Source organism: Syngnathus floridae, chromosome 1 (assembly GCF_059516105.1).
Source record: "Syngnathus floridae isolate MCC-2025c chromosome 1, RoL_Sflo_1.0, whole genome shotgun sequence".
NCBI classification, from domain to species: Eukaryota; Metazoa; Chordata; class Actinopteri; order Syngnathiformes; family Syngnathidae; genus Syngnathus; species Syngnathus floridae.
Genome location: NC_142413.1, coordinates 27,252,012 through 27,274,695, shown reverse-complemented (window position 1 = coordinate 27,274,695; position 22,684 = coordinate 27,252,012). Strand labels below are relative to the sequence as shown.

Genomic DNA, 22,684 nt, shown 5'->3' with positions numbered 1-22,684 from the left:
ATCGATAACGGCATATATAATTGGGTGTCATCCGCGTAGCATTGAAAACTAATATTATATTTACGTATTATGTCCCCAAGCGGAATCATATAAATATTAAATAAAATCGGTCCGAGTACCGATCCCTGTGGGACACCACACGTAACATTATAGAGCTCAGAGGACGTATTGCCATGGACCACTCGGTGCGTCCTGTCTGATAGATAGGAATTGAACCAGCTGAGTGCTGACCCTGAGATACCAACACAATTTTTAAGACGCTCTAATAAAATATCGAAGTCTACAGTGTCAAAGGCAGCACTAAGATCGAGTAGTAACAATACAGACGACGTATTTGAATCCATAGCTATGAGGAGATCATTAGTCACTTTAGCAAGTGCTGTCTCTGTGGAATGATTAGCTCTAAAGCCAGACTGAAAAGAGTCATATCGATTATTAGCGACCATGTAATCAATAAGCTGCTGCGCTACTACTTTTTCAAGACGTTTTGCTATGAATGGGAGGTTTGAAACTGGCCTATAATTACTGAGACAGTCCGGGTCAAGATTTGCTCGCTTAAGTAGCGGTTTAATAATAGCGGTTTTAAAGGCTGTTGGCACTATCCCAGAGGAAACAGACAGATTGATTATATTTAAGACGGACGGTCCTAAAATTGGAAATAATTCTTTAAGTAGTTTGGCTGGAAGCGGGTCGAGTAAACATGCTGTTTGTTTAGCCGCACTAACCAATTAAGCATTTCAAGAGACACGCTTTTAAAATTTGAGAGGGTTTTTGCATGATCCCCAGCGCTAGTAACCGGCTGAGCGATTGGAATGGTATTCTTGATCTCGTCCCTAATGGACTCAATCTTTTGAGCAAAAAATTTCATAAACTCGTCAGCTGAGTGGAAGGAGCTATCGGGGGTCGGCTGGCGCAGAGTTCGCTTTGCCACTGTATCAAATAGGTATTTAGGATTAATTGTACTAAGTTCATCTTGTTTTTCCTTGTTTTAATCACTTCACTGGTTTCTTTTATATCAAACAAATTGTTTTAGGTTCTTTACCTGACATGTTTCGGCGGTTTCTTCCACCTTCATCAGAGTGTCACTATTTAGGATTGTTTTTATTGAGATTAATGACTTGCGAAAAATAACGAGTTTTTGCTAAGATAAGCGTATCTTTATATTTCAGGAGGCTGTCCTTCCATGCCTGATGGAAAACCTCAAGTTTGGTTAAACGCCATCTGTGCTCATGCTTTCTACATAATTGTTTAAGCGTACGTGTTTCATCTGTGAACCACGGAGTTGGCCATCTCCAGCGAGTTTTCAGATGTAGCGGTGCCACAGAGTCGATGGCTTTTAATAATGTCGCATTGAATTCATTTGTAAGATTATCAATAGAGCCGCTGTATGCGGGAAACATAGCGGTTGCCGGCAACAGTAACTCAGATAGCGCAGTTGCAGTCATGGAGTTAAAATTACGGCTGCTATAATTCTGATTGCTCTCTTGTCTTTGACAAGGAACTAAAATTTCAAATTTTATTAAGAAATGATCAGACAGAACAGTAGTGTATGGCAGTACTGCTATATTTGAGGTTGCTAGTCCCCGGGATAATACCAGATCTAAGGTATTTCCATTCTTATGCGTTGCTGCCTTTACGGCTTGCGTAAAACCAAACGTATCAATTAAAGTCTGAAATGCCGAAGTCAGTGATTCTGACGGTGAATTCATGTGGATGTTGAAATCACCCATTATAACTATATTATCTGCATTTGTCTCTAGATCAGCCACAAATTCTGAAAATTCATCCAGGAAGCCAGAGTAAGCCCCGGGTAGACGGTAAATAACAGCAAGATAGAATGACGGTAAAGCAGTGGATCGCACAATGAGAACTTCAAATGTTTTAAATACGTGAATTGAGCGAGGCCTAAATCTAAGCTCAGAATTTGAGATGAGGGCGACACCCCCACCCTTTTTTCGAGGACGTGCCACATGCGAGCTCACAAAATTTGGAGGCGAGGCCTCGTTAAGTGGTAGCAGTTCATTAGGTTTTAACCAGGTCTCACAAAGACCAAAAACGTTTAGATTATGTTCCGTGATAAGGTCATTAACGAGAACTGCTTTCGTAAGAAGCGATCTAATATTCATAAAACCGAGTTTAAGTGTAATGGGTCGATCAGGGTGCGTATCTATTGAAGGATTTTTAAACGGGATGCGAGTAAAATTGTGTTCTCCTTGCCTAACATCACCTCTAAAAAGTTTATTAGCGCGGTGAGACGAAACGACCGTGGGGATTTGATGATGAATATTTGTTACACATGTGAAGTTATCTAAAACAGGCACCGTTTCATTAGCAAGACCGGTCGGGACGGAGTGATTGGATTTGTCTACTACCCCAGTAGAAAGTGTTTTTATGTGTACTGCAGCACTATTTAAACTGTCGCGCTCTAGTCTACACGAGGAGCTATGTGTATGCTGAAAGTCTAGCCTAGCGCTAGTTAACTTTAACATAACAGACTTCAAACCCATCCTCACAGGTGGTCTAATCACCTGTGCCCTGACCTACTCTAAAGTGACCTGTCATGAGTGGCTCAAACAGTAATCTATATTCCTAGAAAGAGTGAAGGCGCCTTCACGGTTAGGGTGAAGGCCGTCCTTCCTCAGCAGGTCAGGGCGGCCCCAGAAGGAGGACCAGTTATCTATAAAATACAGTCCCTGCTTTTTACAGAACCCAGCCATCCATCGATTAAGGGAGACTAATCTACTAAACCTCTCATCAGTGCCTCTCCCAGGCAGGGGGTCAGAGACAAATACTCGATGCCGTCTCATCTTTCTGGCAAGATCACAAGTCCTCGCTATGTTTTTCTTTGTGATCTCTGATTGTCTCATCCTAACATCATTGGAGCCGACGTGTATCACTATGTCCGAGTAGCTAGTATTGGTGGAACTACGCTGTTGACTAGGCCTATTGCGAGTCAGCTCCCTAAGATTAGCTTCTATGTCGGGTGCTCTGCCCCCAGGAATACACATTACCGTGGCTGGATATTTAAGCGTAATGTTTCGGGTAATGGAGTCGCCTATGACCAGAGTGCGAGGGCCAGTAGACCGAGATGACTTTGGACGGCTATGCGTCTTACCTGGCTCATCGCGATTAGCTTGGACATCGCTTGGGGCTAATGCTAACCGACTACAGCCCGCGACTGTGTCCGCCGCAACTACTGTTATCGCACTATTCTGCTCTAACTGGCGGACACGTCCCTCTGGCAGAGACAACCTCTCTAAGAGAAGGGTGCAGTTGGTGCACGAAGCCGTACAAACCTCTTGGTCCGCTGCCATACTTTGTGTCCGAAGAGCGACGATCGATCTAGTCCCGGGCGGCGTGCGTGAGTGCGCGTGATGTGTCAATTAAGCAGACTCCACCAAAAAAGTGGGCGTTGGTAAGTTCACCACCGCTTTGTCCCAAAATACCGTTAAATTACTTCCGAGTTTCTTTTTTTCAGGGGGGAAATTGCAGTACTGACATTATTTTTTAATACAGGTGCCCGCACTATTAGGCACACTTAAAAACTTAAAATTTACTCAATAAACCACAGTGCGCCTTATAATGCAGAGCGCCTTATATATGGATCAATTGATGAATTTCTTGATCCATACTGCTTGTACACAGCGCTCTGCCAAAATATTTCAGCATGTTTTAGTAAGACTAGTAAATTACCAGGTTGCATCGCTTCCCAGCATTACGGCAACCGTGGTCAGGGGGCGTCACTGAATAGCTGTTGTACCCGCAAGGCTATTTCATTTCAAAATAGGCTGTTCCGTTAATGTTTTCGAGTACGTTTACGGATCAATATCCAACGGAATCATAAATAAGCAGAACCAATGTGTTAAATCAGTCTTTAGTCGGTTTTTATGGGAGAGAGTTTGAGAAACGTCATTCTTTACAGGGGGCTGCCACAACACTTTGCTGAGGCTCATGGGAGTCTGCGAGCTGAGGCTCATGGGAGTTTGCGGGTGGCTAATGCTATAATGATAGCAGCTATACGCACGAGGCTCTTTCATCTCAAAATAGGCTGCTCTGTTAATGTTTCAAGTAAATTTACGGATTGATATAGAAGGGAAACATAAGTAAGCAGTACCAGTGTGTTAGATCAAAATGTAGTCAGTTCCGATCATTTTATAGGAGATAGTTTGAGAAATGCGATTGTTTACAGGGGGCTGCCACGGCACTTTGCTGAGGCTCATGGGAGTCTGCGAGCTAAGGTTCATGGGCATTTGCGGGTAGCTAATGCTATAATGATAGCTGCTATACGCACAAGGCTATTTCATCTCAAAATAGGCTGCTCCGTTAATGTTTTGAGTAAATTTACGGATCGAAATGGAGGGGATACATAAATAAGCAGTACCAATGTGTTAGCTCGAACTTTAGTCAGTTCCGATCATTTTATAGGAGATAGTTTGAGAAACGCGATTGTTTACAGAGGGCTCATTGGTTATTGGCTAGTGGATGCATACCACAACCCTAGTCAACCTCAGTTTGTTGCAGTATAGCTTCTATTTTATGTGCCTTTTAATCCGGTGTGCCCTATATATGAAATAATTTCTAAAATAAAAAAATATTATTATAATCCAGTGCGCCTTATGGTGCGAAAAATACGGTAATGACTGTCTGGATCAATAGCTTCATTTGTGTCATTTGATCATTTATTCCCAGGTTGATGTCATCACTCGCAGTTAATTTGATCATAGCCATTGTATTCCTTTATTCAGACAAATTGAGCAGGTCATACCTTAAAAAACCTTATAAGACAGGTTTTGGTGCGAAAAATATGTGCACTTGCCTTTTTTGTCCATTTTTGTTTTTGTTTTGACCTTTTAATTATTTATGCCCTCATATTTCAAATAAAATATCGTTAAAGGGAATGTTGAACGATTTCGGATTGATACATTAATAAGGGTAAAACTTCTATAGAAAAGCGGACATATCATTCTACTGCATTAATAATAATAATAATAATAATATAAAACCCTTGAAACTCAAAGGCTGAAAAAGAGTCCCAGTGTGCCCTGCCAGGGCAACACAAATGTTAAAAATGTATTTTAGTTAACCTTGCTCTTGGCAGCTGCAACATTATGTTGAAGAACTGTAATGAACCTATCTTGATTTTAATAACTACAAAATACTATATAACAATACAGTATATCTTATTATTTGTGTGATGATTAAATCTATTGCAGGGATCCTAGTGTCAGTAAAAACCCGTGCAGACCAGAAGATGCATAAGCTGAAGGGGAGCTATGACCGTCTCGTAGAAAGAATCACCGAACTACAACAGCACATTGATAAACTAGTAAGTATTCACTGCTTACTCTTAAGTCCCGAATAAGAGTCCAAATAGTGGGCACCAAAATGCATAATGCATGGTTGTTACATTGTTGGTGGGCAAGTTGTGCATGATGTAAGATCGTCATTGTTAACTAAAATCCTAACTACCATTGCTAATTTGTGTGTTTCGTTGTGAGACACTAAGTATGAAATAACTAAAACGAAAAGTTCTCACTTCAAGGGCCCATCTACCAAAGTCTTAATCAGATACTGTCAGCTCTTCTCCCCAACAAACCTGTGTGTGTGCGCGCGTGTGTGTGTGTGTGCGCGCGCGTGTGTGTGCGTGTGCGCATGCGTGCATGCGCATATGCGTGCATGCGTGTATGCGTGTGTGTTATAGTTTATAGCTTCCTGTTGCATTTGATAAGTGAATTTATTAAAAACTGTGTGGGAGGCTGGGGGAGGGTTGTAATGGTGTAAATATAGGTGTTATCCTTCCCCAAAACAAAAAAATATATTAATAAAAAAGTCAATATCTACTTTGCGAAGTTCACTTATTGCGGACAATTTAGGAATGTAACCCCCGTGATAAACAAGGGAACACTGTATGCACGCACGCGCGCGCGCGCACGCACGCAGGACCATAAATATCCGCGAATGCGACACAATCCTGCATCTTTAATTTCTAGGCCATTAGCCAAATGCGGATAAAAAAAAAAGGATTTCCTTCCACTTAAGGGGGTGAGGCAGCTGGTTTATGTATTTTCTTAATGGCGACAACCCCAAGTAACCCCCAAGTGCTAAAGGGTCTCTACACGAATCCTTGCATTTTTTTACAAGCCATCTGAAAGGGTCAAATTTCAGATTTGGGAGTCTCTTACCAAGTTTAACCCCTTAAGCCAAACCCGGGCAAAATACGGCCCACGGGCCATATCCGGCCCTTTGAGCGTCTCTGTCCGGCCCGCAATCATAAATTACATTTGATTACAACTGAATAAATAAAAAAATGTGTCGTACGTGCAATACAACTGTGCTGCTTTTATTTTGAAAGGCGTCGCACTTCCGTGAAGCGTGCGTGCATGTGAGCTGTGCGTGTAGGTGAACAGCGCAAAGTAATGCTGCTCTCAAAATGTGTGCTGACACAAAGAAAAGAAAAGTTGACAAGGAATGCCGTGTTTTCAACAAGACATGGACTGCCAAGTATTTCTTTACAGAACTGAAAGGTAAAGCTGTGTGTCTGGTTTGTGGCACACAGGTCGCTGTGTTTAAAGAATATAATTTGAGTCGCCACTACACGACCAGGCATGAGAAAAAATACATCTGTCTGATAAACAGCGTGCAACAGAGGCTAATGCATTGCTAGGAAAACTGCAAGCCCAACAAGGACTTTCTATCAAACTTCACACCCAGAGATGCAGCGGCTTTGTCATTTGAGGAAAAGTTAAAGAAGTTAAGAATAAATTGTACTGATTAATGATTGTTTTTTATTTGACCTATACACCACAATTTCACATAGCTTAATATGAATATAAACAGAATAATTGTATTCTTCTAATTATCAGTACCAGCTATTTAAAATAAATAATTTAGTGCATTTTATAATGGAAGAAAATTGAGCAGGTTTAAGTTATTGTAGGTGTGGCCCTCTGACACATCTCAGGTTTTTCATGTGGCCCCTTGTAAAATTTAATCGCCCACCCCTGCTTTAAGCAATTGATCTGGTCATTGGTAAACCTTGAAACATTGATACACAATGATGCTGTCCACAAAAAATCTGGAATATGGCCTCTGCCCCATAACAGGTTACATGGCAGCTAAAAAAAAATAGCTGTTAATGCTGTGTACAATGGAATTTCAGTTTAGGATTAAAGTATGAGTCAACAATAAGCACACAAATAAATGTATTTATCGTACAAAATGACTCAACTTTATAGACATATATAAAATATTAGTCAAGCAGCAGCCAATGCTTAAGGGTACATTCACTTAGCCTTTAATATGAAAGATCAAACGACCAAGAGGCACTTCTGAAGTGTCATTATCATTATTTGACTCAACTGATGGTGGCATTGTAGTATGCAACATGTCATTTTGCAATTTGATGGACTATTCTCCTTCAGTTTTGGGGCTTCCAGATGTACACAAAATACTCTGACATTTGTTTTGATGAAAAGGTGTGTCTTCTTAGAGCCTTCTCCTGCTTTGTGAGCATCAACTATTTTCAACCATCAACCATGTTGATGATTGTTGGGGTAATGTCATTTGAGTCCAGGCATGTAACACCTTTGCGACTGACATCACTTGGTCTTTCCAGACGATGATTGTGAACAATCCATGACACTGTCAGATCTCAGATTCCCAAAGGGAGCAGTACAAGATATTAGGTCTGCAGGGTGTCCAAACCTTTACATATGCCATTATTTTGTTTTTATCGTACTTATTTCCATCATTTACACTTTCAAAACAACAAGCAACAAGGTAATGGTGTCTGTAAAATTTTATTACGGTCGGGTGTCCACTTGTTTAAAACCTGCTAAAAAAACAACTCCAACTAACATCGGTTTCCGAGGCTTAGTCCAGGAACAGAGTCAAAGATTTCCCGACATTTTGCGTCCTAAATCGAATATGTCGAGTACTAAGGGGTTTCCACTCTATGTCCATGTCGGTAAGTGCAACAATATTAACTTAAGCAGTGTAGTTGCTGGTTGCCTGCAGTATACAGTCTAACAATACAGTCTGTGGTTATTAGCAAAAATAAAATTAATTTAAAAAAAGATTCATCCAGTGCATGTCATAATTACCGTAATTTCCGTACTATAAGCCGCACCGGACTATAAGCCGCACCAGCTAAAATTCGGGGATATTTTAGTTTTTTTCTTACATAAGCCGCACCGGACTATAAACCGCACGTGCACACGTTTTTTTTTTTTTACAAAGAAAGACAGTACACAGAAAGCTTTTTTAAAGTTTTAATAACATACCTTAACATTTCTTTCCAAACTCTGCCTGTGACGCGGCAGTAATACCGCAGCAACACGGAAGTAACACAGCACTAATAGGGTTTGATTAAATAAAACATACTGGTAAAAGTCACTGAGATGCGGCGGTAACACAGCAGCGACACGGTCGCACAGCACTAACAGGGCTGATCAAAAAAACATACTAGTAAAAGTAAAATAAAGAGCTTCATCGTCTTCATCTTCCTCTTGTGCACTGAAACCATCGAAGTCTTCCTCAGTGTCCGATTGGAATAGCGTTAGATATCCTTCGCCTCACTCTTTCTCAGTCTCTCGTCGTCGCTTTTATGCATTTCTTCGAGTGTGATGAGGGTCTGTTCATGCTAATCTTATTCATGCACGAAGCGCTAAATTACATTAAACTAGCGAGCGACACGTATAGCTCCAGAGTAGACGGGACCACGAAATAAAGAAAAGGGTGCCGCAACACAATGTCATCAACATCGACTGCCTTTAGCTGAAAAGCGGCATCATATGCATTTCTTTTGTCCCCCATAATGACGGTTCGTGTATAAAAGCTTCCTTTCAGTAATGTCCGTCTTGATCGCGTTCTGCGTGACGTGCGAAATGTTCAAAACACAAACTAGCACGTCTTCTTCGGTGCATTATCTCTTCTTCGTCTGTCTTGCTCTTGCTTCCTGCTAGAGCGCCCCCTGGAGGCCGTAAAAATCCATAAATACACCCCGCCGCCATTTAAGCCTCAGGGTTCAAAGTAACCTTCTGAATAAAATGCATTAAAAGTTCACATTCATTACAAGTTGTTTTTGGTGAGCAAAATGTCAGAAGAATTGAATTTAAATGCTGATTGATTGGGTTTTAATACAATGCAGATGGTCCAAACAGCGCCACTGCTTTGTGTAATCTCTGAGTCACATGGCAGACTAAGAGAAAGGGTTTAGAGCACAGGTGTCAAACTTAAGGCCCGGGGGCCAGATACGGCCCGCCACATCATTCTATGTGGCCCGCGAAGACAAATTGTGCATTAAATTCGTGTGTCATTACTAGAATTGCAAATTGTCTTCACTTTTAATAATATCTTTTTTTTAAAATATTTGAGCAGTTTTTACTCGTCTGATTTGAAAACAAGTTATTTGTCAGTTTGTTTTGTAGCTTTTACTGTATATAATATGAGGTGCTCATACATTTATTTAGGTTGACAGTCATAATGGCCCTCCGAAAGAAGCTATGACTACAATGCGGCCCGCGAAAGAAATGAGTTTGATACCCCTGGTTTAGAGCCCTTTGACGCAGGTCACCTAGCGTGCATTCCTACTAAAGCTCATAATAGTCACAAGCAAGACAGCCAGAATAAGCAGCAGTCATAGTAGTGTTTCAAAATAGTATTTTTGTTGTTGTTTTTTTTCTTCAAGATACCACACAACAGTGGTCCACAGCCTTTTTACGAGTGTATAAAAGTGATCAAGTCATCACAAAAATCACGAAAAAAATCTTATATAAGCCGTACCTGACTATAAGCCGCAGGGTTCAAAATTTTGGAAAAAAGTCGCATCTTATAGTCCGGAAATTATGGTAAGTCATTTATAGATATGTATTGCTACATGAATTGATTGGTACCTTATGACTGAAACATGAAATGAACTTTGCTGTCTCATCTGTCCTAGCAACAAGACAACGAAAAGCTTCAGACACTTCTCAAGAGGCATGGCATAGACTTCTGATTGATAATGAATTTAAATGAGTTCATATCACGCAACTTTTTTTTTTTGCATAAATCCATGTATCATTTCTAAATTGAATCTTCTCAGTTCATGACTTCAATAATCCAAATATTTTACTTTACTAACTTAAACACTTTATTGCTTCATCCAATCGATTCTTTGCTCTCTGTGTAATCATAATTACCATTTTGGTAAGTGGACGTTCACAGTCTGTTAGTTGCTGAATCAAACAAATGGAAAAAAGAAGTCAATAGGCAGCTTGGCATTGATAGTCGGTGTAGCTCTGTAACCAGAAAGGGCAGCAGCAGAAATTTCTTTGAAGCTCACCGAACTTTGAATTGAGAGTGCATCACTGCCTCTGATAAAACTAGCCTATGAAAAATACAGAAGAGTTCATTAGAATGCATATTTTGTTTCTTGTGAAATGTAAAACTTAAGTGATATGTCCCCAAAATCACAGAATAAGTGATAATCCAAACTATTATCAAACTATTAATTAGGTTTGCAATCCAATTAGTGCCAAGTAGGAGGATGATGACAGATTTAATTCCTTCAATTAACGAGTCTTTTTTTGGTGTTTATAGTTTGTCAATGAATGCAAATCCCCTTTAAGTGTATATTAACCTACATGTTCACTGTATTACATACCATGATAGTGGCATTGGTTTGGATAACTTCCTCGACACTCACAATCTGAGTTTGGGGATTCCACAAGAATCCATACTTGGTCCATTCAATCTGTAAATGAAGTGATAACGGGATACTGCAAATTTGTGAATCCTGCAAATAAAAATGCATGTAGTATTCAGAAAGTAGTGTGTAATGCACACATGCACGTATGCACGCACACACCACGCACACACGCACGCACACACACACACACACACACACACACACACACACACACAGAAAGTGGAACCTTGCTTTATGTATGTAAATGAATGTGTTCAGACTGTCCGCGATTATAAAATCAGTGGAAATAAAATTATTTTGTTCCAGCCCCAGAATCCAGTCCCTTTTGTATCCAGTCGGTGTTATGGAAATTTCTGTGATGTGTCAAAATGTATGACTCTTGGGCTCCCTATTGTATGAGCTGCTATTAACTCTGCATATCTGCATTAATAAATTACATGTGGAAATAAATGTCTATTCCCTTCATGAAAGGTGCATATGAATTGACAGTTTGCTATACAAGATCCCTTGACTCATTTCCCTGAATTATAATTTGAATTTTTGCCATTCAACGTCATTTTAGTGTCATGCAGCACAAATGCAATGTTTTGACAGTGATGTTTTGGAAAAAAATGTGACTTTACTGTTTATTGGTTATAGTGTTTATGACGTTCATCTAGAGCAGTGGTTCTTAACTTTATTGGAGGTACCGAACCCCACCAGCTTCATATGCGCATTCACCGAACCCCTCTTTAGTGACATTTTTCTTTTTTCAAATTCAAGACATCAATGTTTATTACTGGTGCACAAAATGAGCCATGCATGAACATCACCTTGTTCAAAGAACATAACCAACATAATGCATGAACTCAAAACAAATTACATACCTGCAAATATGTGTGACTTCTGCTGTTGCCTTTGCGAGACCAGTTCAGATATGCGCCGTCATGAATTTACACAATAAATCAGGTGTGTTCGGACCTTCGCAGTGGCCGAACCCCTGAGACCGACTTACCAACCCCCTAGGGTTCAATTGAACCCAGTTTTTTTTAAGAACCACTGATCTAGAACCACAATGAGTTCATCTGCTTTAAACACTGGGCTGGAGTTCCATTGGTACACATCCTAGAGGAAATTTGTAAGAGTGCTGTGGCCAAAGTTGGGGTGGATTGAGAAGACCAGGAACTGTTCTTCCCATTTAGCAGAACGCATAGTTAAATCTCTCCGCTTCATTAGTTAAACTACAGCTCCGCTGCAACTGTCCTCTGCAACTGTAAACCTCCAAATATTCCACCAATCCATGCTGGTCATCCCAACAAAATATCCTGCCTTCTTTCGCCATGACAGTTGCCGCAGAGAAATCATAAGGACTATTATCAGGATTTGTCTCCTCTGGCTCATGACATGTATTGTGACGAATATAAGCTCTCTTTCTTAGCATTCACAAATTATTACTCCTCCGTGAGTTGTCACCTTATCGTGGTGGAGGGGTTTGCGTGCCCCTATGATCCTAGGAGCCATGTTGTCTGGGGCTTCATGCCCCTGGTACGGTCACCCATGGCAAATGGGTCCTAGGTGAGGGGCCAGACAAAGCACGGCTCACACAAGCCTGTTATGAAGAAAAACATAAATGGATTGCGTTTTCCCTCGCCCGGATGCGGGTCACCGGGGCCCCCCCTCTGGAGCCAGGCCTGGAGGCAGGGCTCGAAGGCGAGCATCTGGTGGCCGGGCCTTTGCCCATGGGGCCCGGCACAGCCCAAAAAAGGAAACGTGGGTCCCCCTTCCCATGGGCTCACCACCTGTGGGAGGGGCCAAAGGGGTCAGGTGCAGTGTGAGCTGGGTGGCGGCCAAAGGCAGGGACCTTGGCGGTCCGATCCCCGGCTGCAGAAGCTGGCTCTTGGGACATGAAATGTCACCTCTCTGGCTGGAAAGGAGCCCGAGCTGGTGTGCGAGGCAGAAAAGTTCCGACTAGACATAGTCGGACTTGCCTCCACACACAGTTTGGGGTCCAGTACAAGCCCTCTCGAGAGGGGCTGGACTCTCTTCCACTCTGGAGTTCCCCACGGTGAGAGGCGTCAAGCAGATGTGGGTATACTAATTGCCCCCCGGCTGGGCGCCTGCACATTGGGGTTCACCCCGGTGAACGAGAGGGTAGCCTCCCTCCACCTTTGTGTGGGGGGACGGGTCCTGACTGTTATTTGTGTCTATGCACCAAACGGCAGCTCAGAGTACCTACCCTTCTTGGAGTCCCTGGAGGAAATGCTGGCAAACGCTCCTTCTGGGGACTCCATTGTTCTACTGGGTGACTTCAATGCTCACGTGGGCAATGACGGTGAGACTCGAAAGGACGTGATTGTGTGGGGGAAGATGCCGGTCCGACCTGGCAGACCCAAACGCTCTGTGAGGGTCTGCTGGGAACGTCTGGCAGAATCCCCTGTTAGGAAGAGCTTCAACTCCCACCGCCGGTTTAGCTTTTCCCACGTCCCGGGGTAGCGGGGGACATTGAGTCAGAGTGGACCATGTTCCGCGCCTCCATTGTTGAGGCGGACGACCGGAGCTGTGGCCGTAAGGTCGTTGGTGCCTGTCGTGGTGGCAATCCCCGGTGTCTCAGGAGGGGGAAGCAGTTCACCGTCAACACTGTTTACAGTGGAGATGGCGTGCTGATGACCTCGACTCGGGACGTCGTGAGTCGGTTGGGAGAATAGTTTGAAGACCTCCTCAATTCCACCTACATGCCTTCCATTGTGGAAGCAGGGCCTGGAGACTATGAGGCCGACTCTCTAATCTCTAGGGTCGAAGTCACTGAGGTAGTTAAAAAACTCCTTGGTGGCAGGACCCCGGGGGTGGAAGAGATCCGCCTGGAGTTCATAAAGGCTCTGGATATTGTGGGGCTGTCATGGCTGACACGCCTCTACAGCATTACGTGTACATTGGGGACGGTGCCTCTGGATTTGCAGACTGGGGTGGTGGTTCCCCTCTTTAAGAAGGGGGACCGGAGGGTGTGTTCCAACTACAGAGGAATCACACTCCTCAGCCTCCGTGGTAAGGTCTATTCAGGGATGCTGGAGAGGAGGGTCTGTCGGCAGGTCGAATCTCGGATTCAGGAGGAGCAGTGTGGTTTTCGTCCTGGCCGTGGAACAGTTGACCAGCTCTATACCCTCGGCAGGATCCTCGAGGGTGCATGGAAGTTCGCTCAACCAGTCCATATGTGTTTTGTGGACTTGGAGAAGGCATTCGACTGTGTCCCTCGGGAAGTTATGTGGAGGGTGCTTCGGGAGTACGGGGTGCCAAACCAATTGATAAGGGCGGTTCGGTCACTGTATCATCAATGCCAGAGTCTGGCCCACATTTCCGGCAGTAAGTTGGATTCGTTCCCACTGAGGGTTGGACTCCGCCAAGGCTGCCCTTTGCCACCGATTCTGTTCATAACTCTTATGGACAGAATTTCTAGGCGCAGCTGAGGTGTTACGGGTGTCCGGTTTGGGGACTCAGCATTGTATCTCTGCTTTTTGCAGACGACGTGGTGCTGTTGGCTTCTTCAAGCTGTGATCCCCAGCTCTCACTGGAGCGGTTCGCAGCGTGTGAAGCGGTCGGGATGAGGATCAGCACCTCCAAATCTGAGTCCATGGTACTCTGTCGGAAAAGGGTGGAATGCCCTCTCCGGATCGGGAAAGAGAACCTACCCCAAGTGGCGGAGTTCAAGTATCTTGAGGTCTTATTCACGAGCGAGGGCAGGATGGAGCGTGAGATCGACAGGCGGATTGGTGCAGCATCGGCTGTAATGCAGTCTGTCGTGGTGAAGAGAGCTGAGCGAAAAGGCAAAGCTCTCAATTTACCAGTCGATCTACGCTCCTACCCTCACCTATGGTCACTAGCTATGGGTCGTGACCGAAAGAACAAGATCCTGGATACAAGTGGCCAAAATGAGTTTCCTTCGCAGCGTGTCCATGCTCTCCCTTAGAGATAGGGTGAGAAGCTCGGTCATCCGGGAGAGACTCGGAGTAGAGCCGCTGCTCCTCCACGTTGAGAGGAGCCAGATGAGGGGGCTCGGGCATCTCACCAGATGCCTCCTGGACGCCTCTCTGGGGAGGTGTTCCGGGCATGTCTCACCAACAGGAGACATCGTGGATGACCCAGGTCGCGCTGGAGAGACTATGTCTCTCAGCTGGCCTGGGAACGCCTTGGGATCCCCCTGGATGAGCTGGATGAAGTGGCTGGGGAGAAGGAAGTCTGGGAGTCCCTTGTCAAGTGACATAGTGGCTAGGATGATACGGATGGTGCGTAAATGTTTATTGGATTGGCCTAGACGAATTGGTTCAAATGCATTTCCAAACCAGAAAAGAGACCTATTGGGGGCATAGGAGGGGTTACTTAGAAGTTAGTTCCTCAAAATTAACTTTTGTTAAACTGGTAAAAGGAGGGTAACTGGCTGAACTAGTCAACCTCTATTGCAGTTCCAAATTTCACCAGAAGATGTGCCAAAGTTAGATTAACTTGACATAGTAAATTGATAGTTAAAAAGTTATTGACTAGAGAATCACGACCTGTTCTGAATTACACATAGCAACACACAATTTTGGATCATTTTATATTATTTTGCTTCGTCATAATATGAATTGTAACGGCTTAAGCAATATAATAACATGCTAACGTAAGGAGTACCCATGATCATAGTTATGAATGTAGTTGATCATTACTACACAAGTTATTATTGCTGCAATATTTAATCGATATCCAACATGTACTTAACGTTGTTCCATTTACACATTAATGTAGTGAGGGTTGAGTAAGAACAAAGAGATGACTATTTGGTGGAAGACTGTGATCTCACGCATGAGCCTGACCCGGAGGTCACCTCATCCGGTCGGAGATGGTGCTGCAGTCTATTTTAGAATCAGTCATGGGATAACACAAGGTAGACCTAGTAGAAAAACTGGTACGTGACCTAACTGGCTTAGAACCCACGTACGGAGGCCTATAAAGCGGTCGTCTTGACACAGAGCAGTGGTCATCCCTCGTCAGTGCTTGGCACTGCGGGCTGCCCGTGGGGACCAAGAACGCCATGTAGACGAAGATAGATTTTTCATTCTTTTTGAGATTAGACCAAAATCCGCTAAAATGAATCTCTAGTGTCTTCGAATTGGACTTTGTCAAATTTAAAGCTTATAGATAGGCTAGGAGAGGGGACCTCAGTGCAGCAGGAAGAAGGCATTTTTAAGGCGTTGTTTACAATGTGCTCCGTAATTAATATTGGAAGATTTCCCACGGCAAAGCTGAACATCTCTTACGGCACACCAGTGTGCCGCGGCACAGTGGTTGGGAAGCACTGTTCTAATGGTCCGTTGTGTTTGCTAATTGTGTTGGAAGGCTAATGGATGATTAGAAAACCCTTGAAAACCCTTGTGCAATTAGAAATTGTCTGGGAGACCCTAAAATGTTGAATGATACTGTCCATTTGTAAAGGTTGGGAGACATATATAACATACTGTATTTGCCGGTGTATAAGTCGACTCGGTGTATAAGTCGACCCCCTAAAATTTGACGGAAATTTACGATTTTATGATATATCCTTTGTATAGGTCGAGCTCAATTGTTGCATTATATTAAACTTCAAAATTCAATCAGAAATATGCGAAATTTATTGACGAAATGTGTTCAAATTCGCGAGTTTGTAGCGAGCGATCTATACGCCATTTTAAATATTATTTACTTCATGACACTGTGATATAACACGCCGAGAGAGACTAACAACAATGAACACTCTTAGAAACTGGTTTATTTTTAGTTAAGAAACAACAAATTATAATTATAAAGTGATTGCCGGTACATAGAGTTCAAAATTCGTCTTCATCGTCGCTATTTCCGAAAAGCGTTTGGCGATTATTTTCTAAGTGCCAACGGCTCTTGCGCCATAAAGAGTCCGCCTCGGCTGGTTCCCCATGTCGGCCAGAACAAGTGAAAATTCGGCCTCTTCCCCTGGAAGTCTGGCCAAGTTTGGCGAATATTTTCTAAGTGCCAATGACTCAACCGCCGTAAAGTGTCCGCCTCGGCTGGTTCCCCATGTCGGCCACCACAAGTGAAAATTCGGCCTCCTCCCCTGGAAGTCTGGCCAAGTTTGGCAAATATTTTCAAAGTGCGAACGACTCAACCGCCGTAAAGTGTCCGCCTCGGCTGGTTCCCCGTGTCGGCCACCACAAGTGAAAATTCGGCCTCTTCCCCTGGAAGTCCGGCCAAGTTTGGCGAATATTTTCTAAGTGCCAACGACTCAACCGTCGTAAAGTGTCCGCCTCGGCTGGTTCCCCATGTCGGCCACCACAAGTGAAAATTCGCCCTCTTCTCCTGGAAGTCTGGCCAAGTTTGGCAAATATTTTCAAAGTGCGAACGACTCAACCGCCGTAAAGTGTCCGCCTCGGCTGGTTCCCCGTGTCGGCCACCACAAGTGAAAATTCGGCCTCTTCCCCTGGAAGTCCGGCCAAGTTTGGCGAATATTTTCTAAGTGCCAACGACTCAACCGCCGTAAAGTGTCCGCCTCGGCTGGTTCCTTGTGTCGGCCACCACAAGTGAAAATTCGGCCTCTTCCCCTGGAAGTCCGGCCAAGTTTGGCAAATATTTTCTAAGTGTCAACGACTCAACCGCCGTTAAGTGTCCGCCTCGGCTGGTTCCTCCGGTCGGCCAGAACAAGTGAAAATTCGGCCTCTTCCCCTGGAAGTCCGGCCAAGTTTGGCGAATATTTTCTAAGTGCCAACGACTCAACTGCCGTAAAGTGTCCGCCTCGGCTGGTTCCTCCGGTCGGCCAGAACAAGTGAAAATTCGGCCTCTTCCCCTGGAAGTCTGGCCAAGTTTGGCGAATATTTTCTAAGTGCCAACGACATTCATTTAGACATGGCGATTGAATGTTTACGTACCGGTAGTTATTGTCGTTGCTTGACGCGCGATGACTCGCACATTCGCTCAATACCCAGTACTTCCCCCTAGCAGTCATCGTCGCTGCCTGGCTTTCGATGTCCGTTATTGAGGTGACAATATTTGAAATTGTTGCTGAGGATGCGTGTTAATGCGACGAACGCTTTATAATGATTCAGTTTCTCGCTGTTTGATGAGCCTGACGGACGCACACCCACGCACAATGAGATGCATGAGAAACGGCCTTGGTTACCGTCACATTTGAAGCGATGAATACGAAGTTAAATTTTATGACTCGGTGTATAAGTCGAGGTCGATTTTTTTCGGTCGATTTTGGATCGAAAAAGGTCGACTAATACACCGGCAAATACGGTACCTACAGAAAACACTTTCAAAGCCACATGCTAGTCCTTACAGGAAGTCGCTCTACACAAGTACCCCAAACATGCACGTGCCTCAACATGCGAGTATCCCAACATGGACAGGGTTGTGAAAGCCCTTTAAAGGTGCTCACAGTTGTAGTTGTCAGTATTCTCCATAAAGAATTGCATTTTTGAGCAACTAAATGTGAACCAAAACATACCAAATTTAGCACAAACGTCAGGCCCGGTGAGATTTTAAGGTCACCTTACACCAGTAAAAAAAAAATAAAAAAAAAAAGTGTCTGTCCCATAGAGTGGAGCACTGTCCCGCTACGTTCGACCTATGGCTCAAAAACGGAGGCCTGTGGGGCACCCTCAGACGTACAAAATGGACTTTGGTAACAACTGTAAACCCTAACATGTACAGGAAGTGAGTTATGAGTATAATAACTATAGTAGGTTAATTTTCTTCCATTGTTAAATATATTGCTATCATTATTTTTCTTTTTCTTTCATTAACAATGCTACGAATAATTTTATCAACGTGCTTAGGTAAATACAGTTACAGCGGGGATGGAAATCTGTTTTTTCCAAAACACCATGTTAGTATCTAATAAATAAATAAATAAATAAATAAAATAATAAATCAGTTAATAATTATGGTAATAACAATAATAACTAGAAAATGAAAATTCTGGAGAAATTGCATGTGAAAGCGAAGACTTTCAATAACTTCTTAGGGAATGCTGCCGAATGATGTTGAAACGAGTTGAATTACTTGAGAAATGTAGAAAATAGAAGTGTAAAATGAATTTTTGGAGAATTTGTGGTGAATTTCAAAATTAACAGTTGAATGTTGGAACAGGTTGAATGGGTTAAGAAATATAGAAATAAGAGTTGAAAAACAAAATTTTGGAGGATTTGGCATGAATTTGTAGGCAAAAGATGAAGAGTTGAACGGGTTGAATTGGTTGAAAAATGTAGAAATTAGAGTAGAAAAACGAAATTTTGGAGAATTTGGTTGAATTTCAAATTTGAAAGTTTGGAATTTTTGGTAGGTGGAAAGTTGTGTAATAGGTAGAAAAAAGATGAACAGTTGAAAGCTGGAATGTGTTGAATTGGTTGAAAAATGTAGAAATTAGAGTAGAATAATGAAATTTTGGAGAATTTGGTTGAATTTGAAAATTTGAAATTTTTTGTAAAGGGAAGTTGTGGAATAGGTAGGCAAAAGATGAATACTTGAAAGTTGGAATGGGTTGAATCGGTAGAGAAATGTAGAAATTAGAGTAGAAAAACGAAATTTTGGAGAATTTGGTTGAATTTCAAATTTGGAAGTTTTGGTAAGTGGGAAGTTGTGTAATAGGTAGGCAAAAGATGAACAGTTGAAAGTTGGAATGAGTTGAATCGGTTGAACAATGTAGAAATTAGAGTAGAAACACGGAATTTTGGAGAATTTGGTTGAATTTCAAATTTCAAATTTTTAGTAAGTGGGAAGTTGTGGAATAGGTAGGCAAAAGATGAACAGTTGAAAGTTGGAACGAGTTGAATCGGTGGAAAAATGTAGAAATTAGAAGTGAAAAACTAAATTTAGTGAAATTCTGCAAAATTTTGTGCAAATTTTTAAAGTGAAAACGTGAAATTTTTGGATTTGGCAAGTTTGGGAATGTCCCCAATGTGATTTGAATGTGTTGAATTAAGGGAATTTCAAACTGGAGCAATGTAAATGTGAAATGTTGAATCTGCCATTAAGTATGAATGGGGAAGAATTTGCCGGAATTGTGTGAATTTTGTGAAAACGGAAAATTTTTTGAACGAAAAAAATGTAAGCAGCTGTGTCATGAATATTTGGAATAAGTGAAAAGTGGAACGGAGTGAATCGGTTGAAGTATGTGGAAGTAGTTAAGCGTAAAAAAAGTGAGCGGAATAAGTAGAATAATAATAATAACTAGAATTTGCAATTCCTGAAGAAATTGCGTGTGAAGGTGAAGAGGTTGAATAAATACTTGGGGAATGCTGCAGAATGATGTTGAAAAGAGTTGAATTGGTTGAAAAATGTAGAAATTACAAGGGAAAAAGGAAATTTGGGAAAATTGGGTGTGAATTTCAAAATTGAACATTTGGAATTTTGGGTAAGTGGGAAGTTGTGGAATAGGTAAGAAAATGATGAACAGTTGAAAGGTGGAATGGCTTGAATAAGTTGAAAAATGTAGAAATTAGAGTAGAAAAACAAAATTGAACACTTGAAAGTTGGAACGAGTTGAATCGGTTAAAAAATGTAGAAGTTAGAGCAAATCTTGAATCCTAATAGAGAATGAATGGGAATTAAAAGAAAAAAAAAATGCGCCAAAACTTTTTGAAATTTGGAACAAAAGGAAAAAAACGGCTTCAGGAGGTTGACTTTTGGGGTTAAAATGTTGAAATGGGTTTAATCGGGCAAAATTTGCAAAAGTTAGTGCAAATGTAGGTATTTAGGGCACTTAATGTTGAAATATGGTCACTTCCGGTTTGATTTGGGTCACTTCCGGTCTATTTGGGTCACTTCCGGTTTGATAAGAGGCACTTCCTGTCTAGCTGAGGTCACTTCCGGTTTAAAAAGGTCACTTCTGGTTTAAAAAGGTCACTTTCGGTTTGATTTGGGGGTCACTTCCGGTTTGATTTGGGCTCACTTCCGGTTTACCTGAGGTCACTTCCGGTTCATTTGGGGTCAATTCCGGTTTGATTTGGGGCACTTCCGGTTCATTCCGAGTTCATTGGGGCACTTCAGGGTCAATCCAAGATGGCCGCCACTCTGGAAGTGGGGGTCAAGGGTTGAATTGTGGAAGTGGGGGTGAAGGGGGTGAATATGGTAAGCATAAGGTGAACAAAGTGAATAAAGTTGGAATGGGTTGAATCGGTTGAAAAATGTAGAAATTAGAAGGGAAAAACTAAATTTTTGGAAAATTTGGTGTGAATTTCAAAATTGAAAATTTGGAAATTTTGGTAAGTGGGAAGGTGTGGAATAGGTAGGCAAAAATGAACAGTTGAAAGTTGGAACGAGTTGAATCGGTGGAAAAATGTAGAAATTAGAAGTGAAAAACTAAATTTTGTGAAATTTTGCAAAATTTTGTGCAAATTTTAAAAGTGAAAACGTGAAATTTTTGAATTTGGCAAGTTTGGGAATGTCCCCAATGTGATTTGAATGTGTTGAAATAAGTGAATTTCAAACTGGAACAACAAAAATGTGAAATGTTGAATCTGCCATTAAGAATGAATGGGGAAGAATTTGCCGGAATTTTGTGAATTTTGCGAAAACGGAAAATTTTTTGAACGAAAAAAATGTAAGCAGCCGTGTCATGAATATTTGGAATCAGTGAAAAGTGGAACGGAGTGAATCGGTTGAACTATGTGGAAGTAGTTAAGCGTCAAAAAAGTGAGCGTAATAAGTAGAACTAGAAAATGCAATTTCTGGAGAAATTGCGTGTGAAGGCGAATACTTTGAATGACTTCTTGGGGAATGATGCCGAATGATGTTGAAATTAGTTGAATTTCTTGAGAAATGTGGAAAATAGAAGTGTAATACTAAATTTTGGAGAATTTGGTTGAATTTCAAATTTGAAAGTTTGGAATTTTTGGTAAGTGGGAGGTTGTGGAATAGGTAGGCAAAAGATGAACAGTTGAAAGTTGGAACGGGTTGAAACGGTTAAATAATGTAGAAGTTAGAGCAAATCTTGAATCCCCATAGAGAATGAGTGGGATTTAAAAGAAAAAGCAATCGCGCCAGAAGTTTTTGAAATTTGTAACAAAGCGAAAAAAAACGGCTTCAGGAGGTTCACTTTTGGGGTTAAAATGTTGAAACGGGTTCAATCGGACAATAAATGCAAAAGTTAGCTTCCAACGTAGCTATTTAGGGCAGTTAATGTTGAAATTAGGTCACTTCCGGTCTATTTGGGTCATTTCCGGTTTGATTAGAGGAACTTCCGGTCTAGCTGAGGTCACTTCCGGTTTAAAAAGGTCACTTCCGGTTTAAAAAGGTCACTTCCGGTTTGATTTGGGGTCACTTCCGGTTTACCTGAGGTCACTTCCGGTTTTATTTGGGTCACTTCCGGTCTATTTGGGTCACTTCCGGTTTGATTAGAGGCACTTCCGGTCTAGCTGAGGTCACTTCCGGTTTATTTGGGGTCACTTCCGGTTTAAAAAGGTCACTTCCGGTTTGATTTGGGGTCACTTCCGGTTTACCTGAGGTCACTTCCTGTTTACCTAAGGTCACTTCCGGTTCGATTTGGGGCACTTCCGGTTCATTCTAGGTTCATTGGGAGCACTTCAGGGTCAATCCAAGATGGCCGCCACACTGGAAGTGGGGGTCAAGGGTTGAATTTTGTAAGCATAGTGGAAGTGGGGGTGAAGGGGGTGAATATGGTAAGGATGAGGTGACCAAAGTGAATAAAGTTGGAATGGGTTGAATCGGTTGAAAAATGTAGAAATTAGAGTAGAAAAACCAAATTTTGTAGAATTTGGTTGAATTTCAAAATTGAAAATTTGGAAATTTTGGTAAGTGGGAAGGTGTGGAATAGGTAGGCAAAAGATGAACAATTGAAAGTTGGAATGGGTTGAATCGGTTGAAAAACGTAGAAGTTAGAGTAGAAAAACGAAATTTTGGAGAATTTGGTTGAATTTCAAATTTGAAATTTTGGAATTTTTGGTAGGTGAGAAGTTGTGGAATAGGCAGGCAAAAGATGAACAGTTGAAAGTTGGAATGGGTTGAATCGGTTGA

At 42.1% G+C, this 22,684-nt stretch overlaps 2 protein-coding genes across 13 annotated transcripts in view; one reads left to right on the top strand and one right to left on the bottom strand.

Annotated features, from left to right (window-relative positions):
* hvcn1 (hydrogen voltage-gated channel 1) overlaps positions 1-22,684 on the top strand; it is a 74,057-nt gene that overhangs the window by 33,977 nt on the left and 17,396 nt on the right. For 2 of the 4 annotated variants that reach the window (XM_088392662.1, XM_088392653.1), the window contains exon 5: positions 5,214-5,326. In XM_088392662.1, the coding sequence (XP_088248788.1) occupies positions 5,214-5,326 (113 nt within the window). Of the gene's footprint in view, positions 1-5,213; positions 5,327-6,556; positions 10,996-22,684 lie in introns of those variants that run through there. The other 2 variants (XM_088392669.1, XM_088392666.1) reach the window with 2 other exon arrangements.
* tctn1 (tectonic family member 1) overlaps positions 10,109-22,684 on the bottom strand; it is a 232,908-nt gene continuing 220,332 nt past the window's right edge. For 8 of the 9 annotated variants that reach the window (XM_088392279.1, XM_088392300.1, XM_088392254.1 and 5 more), the window contains 2 exons: positions 10,646-10,777; positions 10,109-10,369 (listed from right to left, as the gene is read on the bottom strand). In XM_088392279.1, coding sequence (XP_088248405.1) covers positions 10,223-10,369; positions 10,646-10,777 — 279 coding nt within the window. In that variant the 3' untranslated portion in view covers positions 10,109-10,222. Of the gene's footprint in view, positions 10,778-22,684 lie in introns of all 9 variants that reach the window. The other variant, XM_088392270.1, reaches the window with a different exon arrangement.